The following is a 12,662-nucleotide window of genomic DNA, read 5'->3' as shown; positions in this document are numbered from 1 at the left end:
AGAGGTAGAGTCATGGAGGGGTTAGTAGCAACATACTTATTCTGTTAAATCTGGGACATAGTAATTCATATACAGAAGCAGGAATGTTTTGTCAACAATTAAATAAGTAAACATTCTAAAGACATCAATGTTTACAAACACCAATGATAAACAATAACAACCAGATGAATGATTTCTAAACGTGAAGGTTTTACAGACCAGTGTGGTGATTCATTCTATTAATTAATGACTCTAGTTTACAGGTTACATCTTCAGTGGTGTTTAATCAGGAATATTTACAATCATATGATATATTTACTCACTACTAGAGAGTTATTATCAGTGTTTTACTACAGTGTCCTACTGAACCTGACCATGATTAGAGTGAAACATCATGTTGTGTTTGACACAGGGACCATCTGACACAGAGACACTGAGGAGTCAGAATAATAAACCCAAAACCCTGGATAGAGGGGCTCAGTGAATGTGGTGTTGAATGTGTACAGGTGGGTCAGTATGCCAGAGGAGACCCTGTAGAAGGACAGAGTGCCGGCTGGCCAGTCCAGATACACTCCTACTCTGTGGGAGTCTGAGGAGGTGTCAGGTAGGACTGTTGTCTTCTTATTGTGCCTGACAGAGTAACTGTTACTATTACAGTCCAGGATCCAGGACTTGTCATTGTATCCAAGACAACAGTCACCACCCCTTCCTCTCCTGTTGATTCCTTTATATGTCACTCCTATCACAGTCCCTCCCCCACTCCACACTACCTCCCAGTAACAGCGTCCAGACAAACCCTCTCTACACAACACCTGTGACTGGTATTCAAATCTCTCTGGGTGATCAGGATACAGCTGCTCCTCTCTCCTCCTTGTCACCTTTCTGTTCTCCTCAGACAGAGAGAGGTTTCTGTTTACTGTGTTTGGGTCCAGTGTGAGATCACAGACATCTGATGGATGAGACCAAGACACAATATTACACATCATCATCATTCATATTATACACACACATGCAGAATGAAACAAATATGCACAAACTTACACACACACAGACACACACCAGTTGTATTTGTGTTCTGTATAATAAATCACTTACATTTCTTCAGTCCTGATTTCAACATCCACTCTCCACCATGATCCATACTGTGGAAGAAACAGAGAAGACTGTCATTCAGTGACACACAACCTGTCTTAAACACACACACACACACACACACACAAACATCAATTCCCTATTCCCATCACACACACCCAATGCAACCCAACCCTAACCCCCCCCCCCCCCCCCACACCACCTCTCACTCTCCCCCATCATAAACACACCACACTTGGGTTAGACCATGAATCAAATTATGATCTAAACTGCGATCTAGATTTGGACTTTTTACAGCAAAAGAATATATATAATTGTAAGTAAATGAACAGTTCCATTCACCAAAGTGAATTGGTTTCCAACGTTCCCCCAAAATAGCCCCTCAAAAATAGAAAATTGTTCATCACAAGTCAGGGTTCGTTGTAATTCACAGAAAACAAAAATTCTGTGTTAGAGGTTTTGTAAGATTTTGAAAATTTCTAATCATAATTGTTTCTACAATCACACAAACACACTCACATTCTGACTTTTTTTATTAAATGTCCTCCATTCTCCCAGAACATGTACACACCACAAAACTTCCCAATCACACACAAAAACAATACACAATCCCCCAATCACACACAAACATACAACACAACCCCCCAATCACACACAAACATAATACACATCTGCCCCAATCACACACAAACATAATACACAACCCCCCAATCACACACAAAAACAATACACAATCCCCCAATCACACACAAACACACAACGCAACCCCCCAATCACACACAAACACAATACACATCCCCCCCAATCACCCACAAACATAATACACAACCCCAATAACACACAAACATAATACACAACCCCCCAATCACACACAAACACACCACACAACCCCCCAATTACCCACAAACATAATACACATCCCCCCCAATCACAGACAAACACACCACACAATCCCCCAATCACACACAATACACAAACACCCAATCGCACACAAATACAATAGAATAGCACATATAATCTATATGAATATATACACAGATCAGCCATAACATTATGACCACTGACAGGTGAAGTGAATAACACTGATAATCTATATAAATATATACACCGATCAGCCATAACATTATGACCACTGACAGGTGAAGTGAATAACACTGATAATCTATATAAATATATACACCGATCAGCCATAACATTATGACCACTGACAGGTGAAGTGAATAACACTGATAATATATATAAATATATACACTGATCAGCCATAACATTATGACCACTGACAGGTGAAGTGAATAACACTGATAATCTATATAAATATATACACCGATCAGCCATAACATTATGACCACTGACAGGTGAAGTGAATAACACTGATAATCTATATAAATATATACACTGATCAGCCATAACATTATGACCACTGACAGGTGAAGTGAATAACACTGATAATCTATATAAATATATACACCGATCAGCCATAACATTATGACCACTGACAGGTGAAGTGAATAACACTGATAATCTATATAAATATATACACCGATCAGCCATAACATTATGACCACTGACAGGTGAAGTGAATAACACTGATAATCTATATAAATATATACACCGATCAGCCATAACATTATGACCACTGACAGGTGAAGTGAATAACACTGATAATCTATATAAATATATACACTAGGGCTGTAACGATTAATTTTAACCACGATTCGATTCGTATCATGATTCGTGGTTGTCGATACGATTCAAGGCCGATAATGGTTCATTTAGAATTTAGAATTCAACCCGTTTGACTGAAATAAATACCTGGATACTGGACAGTGCAGGTGAAGTTTCCTAGATTCCTGTTGTTTCTTGTAAGGGAATCAGGTATCAATTAATTATGGATATAAACAACAATTAATGGCAAATGCATGCACATTTTATTTGAATAAAGTGCAACCAACATTTTAGGTTGAATTAACAGGAAGTTAAAATGTTCTGCTCTCATTTTCAATATTCAATATATTTTTAATAAAAGTACAGTAAGTGCAACCAACATTTCAACAGTAAGTTTACCTGCTACTTGTGCTTTTGTTTTTCACCATAAAAATACTACTATATTACTATAAAAAATTAAGTGCAACCAACATCTCTTCAGGTTGAATTAACAGTAGGTTTACCTGCTACTTTTGCTGTTGTTTTTCAACATAGAAATAATACAAATACAGTATTAATATCAAAAATGAAGCGCAACAAACACTTTCCACACACTGGACCGCAATGGTGGCTTGACAATTTCTCGCTCATCGGCTTCTCATCTGCCATGCTATGTTTTGTTGTCTTTGCGCTGCCACTGGCCCGGGGCGATGACGTCACGGATAGGCAGACTGAATCGATTAACGTTTATCGCCTTTATCATTAAAAGTGCTAAGAAAAAACATTCCTATAAAGTCTGACGTGCTTAAATCCAATGGGTTATTTCCTAGTATCGATACAATCGATTGATTACATTTTAAAACGATGTTAGATCGATATGTCGTCCGGAAGGCCAACTTGCTGAGCACAGATCGATGTAGTTGGATCATAGGAATATAAATCGATACATCGATGTAGTAGATGGATCGTTACACCCCTAATATACACCAATCAGCCATAACATTAGACCACTGACAGGTGAAGTGAATAACACTGATAATATATATAAATATATACACCGATCAGGGCTGTTTTGGGCAGGTGGTCATTATGTTATGGCTGATGGGTGTATTAAATATGTTGAACTATAACAAAACCAATTGATAAGTTAACATTCACTGCCAGACAAGGTAAAATAATAAGACTGGCCTTCGTCGGAAGAGACCAGACATTTTTATCTTCACGATGAATTTGTGTCTGTTATATATCCAACACAATTTAGAGACAATTAACCCTCATGTCTGGTAAATTTTTGGACCGGATATGGACGACCTTGGATTGGGTGGTGATTTTACAAATTGTTTTTGTTTTCCTCAAATTTATAATTATTGTTAATGCCACACAAAATGATTACAGGTAGGCAGGTCTGTATTTGACACATATTACATAATGCAAAACAACATGACAACTTAATACCACATTACTGATTACTGATAGAGACAACATCTACAAAACTTACTTGAGTTTCTCCAGTCTCCAGTGTGGATCCTCCAGTCCAGCAGAGAATAATCTGAATCCCAAGTCTCCTGGGTGATTGTAGCTCAGATCCAGTTCTTTCAGATGTGAGGGGTTTGACTTCAGAGCTGAGACCAGAGAAGCACAGCCTTCCTTTGTGACCAGACAGCCTGACAGCCTGCACAGAGATTATCTCGATTTCACAAAATACTCTGCACTTTCAAGCACTGATGCACAACCAAGGCTTTTTAAACCCTTTGAAGATTGTAAAAAAAAGATGAAATAGTTACTAAAGATGAATTTAGTTATTAAATAGTTTACAATAGTGACATCTCCTGATCAGCAATAAATAATCTCAGGTTACGAGTCAGAATGGGTGGTTTGCCTCCCAGGTAACCATTTATTTTAAATTGTTTATCCATAGTAATGTTTAGGAAAAAGTGTCATAGCATACAGTCATGGCCAAAAGTGTTGGCACCCCTGACATTTGTCCAGAAAATCAAGTATTTCTCACAGAAAAGTATTGCATTAACACATGTTTTGCTATACACATGTTTATTCCCCTTGTGTGTATTGGAACAAAAAAAAAAAGAAGGAAAAAAAGCAAATTGGACATAATTGCACACAAAACCCCAAAAATGGGCTGGACACCCAAATAACTGAAATCAATCTCTTCCTATAACCATCAATAAGCTTCTTACACCACTCACCCGAGATTTTGGACCACTCTTCCTTTGCAAACTGCTCCAGGTCTCTCATATTGGATGGGCGCCTTTTCCCAACAGCAATTTTAAGATCTCTCCACAGGTGTTCAATGGGATTTAGATCTGGACTCATTGCTGGCCACTTCAGAACTCTCCAGCGCTTTGTTGCCATTCATTTATGTGCTTTTTGAAGTATGTTTGGGGTCATTGTCCTGCTGGAAGACCCACAATCTCGGATACAAACCCAGCTTTTTGACACTGGGCCCTACATTGTGTGGAATCTGAGCATTGACAATAACAATATGAATGTACATTTCATTGGAAGTGAATGTGCCTAGATAATGAGAACAACAGAAACCTCTCTGTTTAGATTATCTCTCTGTAACAGAAACCTCTCTGTTTATCTCTCTGTAGGAATGTTTACGATGGCCATATGGCATGGGGGGGTTGACTTCTAAAGACATGGTCTTAGTTAGAAACGCCCTTAATGTATAGGCTAGCTGGTAACCAACATTACAGTGAGAAGGTAATGGAACATTCACCGTATGATATCTGTGCTGCAATTTTTCCAATAAACGTGAGCGAGCTTCTCCCTCGATTTGATAAGGGTTCTACATTATTTGACCACTATACGAAACCGCCGATTTCTAACAATTGCGACCCAAAATCCTTTGGTAATCCTCAGATGTCATGATGCCTTGCCCACAGTCAAGGCACCCAGTGCCAGAGGCAGCAAAACAACCACAAAACCTCTTTGACTGTAGGTACTGTGTTCCTTTCTTTGTAGGCCTCATTCCATTTTCGGTAAATAGTAGAATGATGTGCTTTACCAAAAAGACATTTTGGCAAACTGTAGTCTTGTTTTTTTATGTCTCTGTGTCAGCAGTGGGGTCCTCCTGGGTCCCCTGCCATAGCATTTCATTTCATTCAAACGTCGACGGATAGTTTGTGCTGACACTGATGCACCCTGAGCCTGCAGGACAGCTTGAATTTCTTTGGAACTTGTTTGGGGCTGCTTATCCACCATCCGGACTATCCTGCGTTGCAACCTTTCCTACATTTTTCTCTTCCGTCCACGTCCAGGGAGATGTTATGGAAATGTTGAACTAAGGTGCATTTGAGAAATGTCTGTCTTTCCATTTGGCTGATATGTAGATCTTTACTTTGATTGTGACACACACTTCTGTATAATATCAGAGGATTAACAGGTATTTGGGCCATGTCCTCCTGCCTAGAAGAAGGGTGTCAGTCTTTTGTTCCTCAGGAATGTGGGGGAGCTGGTATTTGCATAGGGGGCAACTATTGTCTGTTCGGGTTCGGTTGGAACTCTTAGAATTGAAGAAGTTACTTATGCCGGGAAGGAGAGCTGTCCTTTGTGTGAAGCTTAGGTAAACACAACAGTAAACACAACAGTAAACATTATGGCAGGAAGGATAAGGTGGGGGAAGATAGCATTTGACTTGTGTGATAGAACAAAGGGAATGTGTTTGATTGACATGAGACCGATGGGCAGCATCTTACCACACCCCTTTTTCTATGTAATAAATATGGATTGTTCATGTATGGAGTTAGAGACTCCTCAGACGATTATGTGTGTGTAAGCGGTTGACGTGTCTCTCATAATAGTCTCTGTGCATAATAGTTAATAAAACGGTTAGAATGTACAAAGAGAACTTTTGTCGATACATGGAATTACCATCACAGAGATTAGCTACATTGCCATGGTAATGCTGGTAATTGATAATGCTGCGAACTGTGGACAAAGGAACATCTAGATCTCTGGAGATGGACTTGTAACCTTGAGATTGTTGATATTTTCTTCCACAATTTTGGTTCTCAAGTCCTCAGACAGTTCTCTTCTCCTCTTTCTGTTGTCCATGCGTAGTGTGGTACACACAGACACACAATGCACAGACTAAGTCAACTTCTCTCCTTTTTATCTGCTTTCAGGTGTGATTTTTATATTGCCCACACCTGTTACTTGCCCCAGGTGAGTTTAAAGGAGCATCACATGCTTGAAACAATCTTATTTATCCACAATTTTGAAAGGGTGCCAAGAATTTCGTCCAGCCCATTTTTGGGGTTTTGTGTGCAATTATGTCCAATTTGCTTTTATTCCTTCTTTTTTTTTTGTTTTTTTCCGATACACACAAAGGGAATAAACATGTGTATAGCAAAACATGTGTTAATGCAATACTTTTCTGTGAAAATAGTTGATTTTCTGGAAAAATTTCAGGGGTGCCAACACTTTTGGCCATGACTGTATATGAAATGAAAAGAAGACTGGTTTTCAAAAGAAAACTATTTACAAAAATTATTTCAGCTGCCACTCTGCTATTTTTGACCAGGAGATTGAACTAAACTCTCCAATCAAGGGTTGCTTTGAAATGTCAACCCATTCTAATCCATGTTAAAGGGCTGAGTCTTGTACCGGTGTAATACCATGTGATTGATGACGTACGAAGCCTCGTTTGATCACATGCTTTTTCCAAATCCTCTTGTAAAATACAGGCTTCTATGGTTGTTTGGTGCCTGAGACTTTCAAACACCGCCCTCTACTGGTCACCTTATTTAGTAATTTATTGGTTGTTTGCATTATAAGTCCATCGATGCCCCAGTGGGTAGTGTCACCGACTCTCACTCTGTGACTTGAAATGGTGCCAGATCATGTTTAACTTATTTAAGTAACGATACTGTTTATTGTTGTTTAAATAATAGTTTTTATTTTGTCTATCTTATGACACTCTTGCTTTAATAATACAAAACATTACAATGAATGCATAGTTGTAAAATGCTGTCTGGAAAGGCAAGAAGAATGTGGATATGAACCAGGCATTTTCATTTCCCTTCGGAAAGCATGCACCTACCCACTGCATCACAAAGTCATGTTGGAAAAAATCACATGTATAATCATTAAATTTATTTATTGCTGACCAGCAGGTGACACCACGGCTTTGAGTGTCAAAGCCGTGAGAACACTAAGATTTTTGTACAATTTGGATGAAAGCCTCAAACACTTCAGAAAATCTTGGTTGCCCTTAACACTAGATTCAATATAAAATAATACAAAGACAACATATCAAATGTTGAAACTGAGAAATGTTATGTTGATGCCAGCAACACGTTTCAAAAAGCTGGGACAGGGGCAACAAAAGACGGGAAAAGTTGTGTAATGAAAAACAAACCTGGTGAAAGAGCATACAACTAATTAGGTTTATTGTCTAATTACATGATTGGGTATAAAAACAGCAGAGAGGATGAGTCTTTCAGAAGATGGGGAGGGGTTCACCACTCTGTGAAAGACTGCACAGGCCAATAGTGAAACAATTTAAGAATAACACTTCTCAATGTTAAATTGCAAAGAGTTAGGGCTCCACCTCAACCCATACTAGGACCCTTTGACTCCAGTTCAACCCATTCCAGGACTCCACCTCAGCCATACCAGAGCCCCTCGGCTCCACCTCAGCCATACCAGGGCCCCTCGGCTCCACTTCAGCCATACCAGGGCCCCTCGGCTCCACCTCAGCCATACCAGGGCCCCTCGGCTCCACCTCAACTCTTACCAGGGCCACTAACTGCCAGCATGTGTTAGACATTTGATCTACTTGATATTATGTATTGCATATGTATATTAGATACTGTATTTTTTTGTGTGAGACAACAATAATAATAAACAATATACCGAATTGTCGACATTTTGACAAGGATGGCATTTATCGACAAGTTAATCTAATTTTTTTTTCAAACATACAGAAAAACCTATATTACCGATTGACTCACTTGGTGGCAGAATTGATTGGTTATTTCTTATAGACTAAACAAATCTGTCTAACAGCCAAGTACAGGAAATGTTCACGGCTAGTGAAAACTTATTCATGGGAGAAAATGCAGGCTTTTTGACAACGTTTATAGTTCATTATAGTTCATTTGTATTGTAATTAATGTAAAAACTTGTAACAATAATTTGAAATAAATTACTTGTAAATGACTTTTTATAAAATACTAACGGTTTGCCAGGCCTATGTATTAAGTTATTTGATGCTGTTTCTGAATCTGAATGTCTCCTGAGTATAGGTATATCTAGCCTAATTGTTTATATTAAAATGTTATTGAGGTTGTTAACTACATTTTTAAATAAAACTATACATTTATTGCATAACATATTACAGTATACATACATTTTTTTCATTTAATACCTTTCTTTTTGACATGAGGGGGTGGGGTCGACTATTCAATAACAAAAGCTGGAATTATCAATTGTGAAAATAACTGCCATGCACATCTCTAATCAAATACTCTTTTATGACCTGTGGATGCTGAGACAAGGCATTATGCTGCATTACGCGGCCTTGTATCAACATCCACACAGAAGTTACAGGATAGTCAAAATGAATTAACTAAATTGGGACATATCTAATGAGCATGCTTTACCACGCAGTTCCGATTCTAATCACACTGCTCAATCAATCAGGAAGTGTTTATCTGATACACGTGTGCTTGAGGGTAACACATTCTGCAGCTTAACAACCATGACTGAGATTACAGTCAGCCACTCGACCACAAGGAGTCGCTAGAGTGCAATATGACAAGGCAGCCCTGTGTGACTTCCACCCATCCACCCTGGCAGAACTGAGACAAATTACTCTGTACTATGATGGATCCCTGGGCAGCATCAGTATGATGTAACCAGACAATTCATGAAGAAATGTAACAGATGGGAAGTTCAAGTCCCTATGAGACAACATGGTAGAATGAAGGGATGTCTTCAATAAGAAAGAGTGTAACAATAATACAGTGGGAATGAATGGTGGATCAGTGGACATCAGAGGGGTGGAATGAAGATTAGTTCTAATGTGTGATGGACTTGGACTAACAGAAATTATTATTTATTATGTAAGAATATGTTTTTGTTTGTAATGGTGGTCCTGTTAGTTGTGGTGTGTTTCCTTCCAGGCCTGCTGGGTTGTCTGACAGGGTTTGGTCTTTACCAGGGATGGAGGCTTGGACCATCTAGCATCTCAGAACAGGTAGAGGTGGGAACACAGAAGCTGTTTGTATTCCCCTTTTGTTGTGTTGCCCCTCTGTTGTGTTGTTGTCATGTTTATTGTTCTGTTGTCAATTGTGTTACTCACCTCAGAGTCTCCAGTCTACATTGTGGGTCCTTCAGCCAACCAGAGAGCTTCTCCACTCCCGTATCCTTCAGGTCATTTTTACTCAGATCCAGTTCTTTCAGGTGTGAGGGGTTTGACTTCAGAGCTGAGCCCAGAGAAGCACAGCCTTCCTCAGTGATTCCACAACCTGACAGTCTGGAGAGAGATTATCATCATGTCACAAACAGAACAATAGTTCAGAATAACATTAGAATATCATTTATATATTACATCATTGTCATGTCAGCTTTACTTAAGGACATACTTTTAAAACTGACATTGCCAATACATGACACTAGAATGTATAGAAATCCTGTATAGAAAATCATCAATGTTCTCAGTCAATAAATATACAGTACTGTAGTTCAAGGAAGAGTAAGTGTGTGTGTGTTTGTGTGTGTGTGTGTGTGTGTGTGTGTTTGTGTGTGTGTGTGAGGGGAGGAGTAGCAGGAATGATAATAAATATGGCAGGTGAAAAGGGACTTTAATAAGCTATTGAAACGATACTGATATGCTATGTACATTAAATAATCGTACTGCATGCACATGTGAGAAAACGATGAGCATGAGAAAACGATGATCCTATACATTTTTGCAATCAATTTAAAGGCAATACAAGTTAAATTTGTTTCTCATTTTTATTTTAGAAAAAAAAAATATTTAAATGGCAGCAGCCATACCTTGCCATACACAATTGACGCCTAGGCATGCACTGTACATTAATATTAAACATCTGTCATAGGGGCTACCAAGATTCATTTGTTGAAGAATAAAATATGTTTTTGAAAACCCTTGTAACGCCAATTGTATCTTATTTACTACATGAGTTTCTGAGACCTCTACGTACAAGCAATCATCTGTGAAAAGGTTCCCTGATGGAAAGTGTTTCAAAAATGTAAGCCATGTATTTACTGATGTGATTTAAAATGTTAGCAAAATCTGTGTATAAGCCGCCGTTTATAAACGGCGGTATTTGGCAAATCTCTGTCCTAACATAAGAAACACACATATTACAAAATATATTTTAAAACACTAAATAATAAAATAAGATTTTCTTTACAAATAGCGATCGATTGTATTCACTGTCGCTATTTGGCTAGCCAGGTAATATTAATTATATAAATAAATGCTTTAACGACTTCTGGTTATTATTCAATAAATGTACTATATACAAAAAACGTTTATACAAGTTTTATTCAATAAATGTACTATATACAAGAAATATATTTCAATAAATATTCTTACCAAGCTATAAGGTATGTTTTATGCCATTCCTAAACAAATGTTTAATTGTGTTTATCTCAAATCGATTTAACAGACTGACAGTATGATAGGATACTCTGTCAAACAATTCTCAGTATTGCTTAGTTCTTGGTTTCAAAATCTAGCCTAACTTTGTGCTAGAATAATCACGGCTCCACAAATAGTAATTCCATAACCATTTGGTAACTATTAACACCCTCCCAATTTATTTTATTTTCCATTCAATTCTAACTGTTAAATATGCATTGACTCTGGTATGGAAAAAAATGATTTGAACAATAAATGAAAAAAAAAAATATGCTAGCCTATATAACAAACTTTTGAAATATATTTCCTTCAAATAAAATCATGTTTTAGTTTAGCTTATATCACATCTCCTGCTTGACCAAATTTAGCAACATATTTTACTGTCAGAATTTGTTTAAATAGAACGGGAAACTACTTTTAGCCATCAAGTGGCTAATTGATCCAGAGATCTTGTAGCAAGCAAATCACTGAGCGATTTCTGACAAGACATCAGTCATCACATGCATATATTTCTCTGCCCTAGTCAACACAGGGTTGTTCACTTGAAGTATGTTAAAACAGAAAAAAACTGATTTGATTTCAATGCTTTAAAACACAGATTTTCCTTAACTGTTGGCTACACTGAATAAAATACTGTATAAACACGCACTAAACTTGCAAAAAGCACCTTCCGGTATACGGTTCAGCCCTCTTTAGAATAAAAATCCACGAGAGACCAGCCCCCTCTACAGGATTAGTGAATAAATACATACACGTATACACGTGCGTTCAGTCGTTTATGTCAGTCGACTGTATGGGGGGTGGATTCTGCCACAGAGATGTAGATAAGCGACCTACCGTCAACTTGCTCCCATTTAACGTCGCCGTCAGTGATTCCCTTTGGCTTTACGTCGCCGTGAGTGAATCTCTTATGCTTTAGGTCGCCGTTAAAAGTTTTGTTTGTGCTGATGCAGCATTTTATATATTATACATTTTAGCTGTTACCAACCCCACAACCTGCTCCAAACTGCCTCAAAATAGGCTCAATCATTTATGCTCTGTTTGTGCCGCTGAAAGGTTTGTTTTTTGCTTCCATAGTTTTTGGTACATACCTATTCCTACTGGATAGTGCACTGTAACTATCCGTAAGAAAGCATAGCCCTGTAACTATCCGTAAGAAAGCAGTCGCAAAAACAAACCTTCATCAGCACAAAAGGAACCCAAATGATTGAGCCTATTTTGAGTGAATTTGACCTATAACATAATATTTTATATCTAAAAAATGATAGCACCACTTTTTGCCGTTACAACTTTCATTTGGGCTGCTTCG

The 12,662-nt window shown here is 38.1% G+C and overlaps 2 protein-coding genes across 7 annotated transcripts in view; one reads left to right on the top strand and one right to left on the bottom strand.

Annotated features, from left to right (window-relative positions):
- Window positions 1–12,662, top strand: part of LOC114840365 (NACHT, LRR and PYD domains-containing protein 12-like) — a 360,864-nt gene that overhangs the window by 239,016 nt on the left and 109,186 nt on the right. The window lies entirely within an intron of this gene.
- Window positions 8,285–12,662, bottom strand: part of LOC114840345 (NLR family CARD domain-containing protein 3-like) — a 246,059-nt gene continuing 241,681 nt past the window's right edge. The window contains 2 exon segments of the mRNA XM_034295460.1: window positions 8,285–8,344; window positions 8,435–10,219. Coding sequence (XP_034151351.1) covers window positions 10,042–10,219 — 178 coding nt within the window. The 3' untranslated portion in view covers window positions 8,285–8,344; window positions 8,435–10,041.

Source organism: Esox lucius, chromosome 11 (genome assembly GCF_011004845.1).
Source record: "Esox lucius isolate fEsoLuc1 chromosome 11, fEsoLuc1.pri, whole genome shotgun sequence".
Classification (NCBI taxonomy): domain Eukaryota; kingdom Metazoa; phylum Chordata; class Actinopteri; order Esociformes; family Esocidae; genus Esox; species Esox lucius.
The sequence above is the reverse complement of the archived record's forward strand: the minus strand, read 5'-3'. Positions and strand labels throughout refer to the sequence as shown.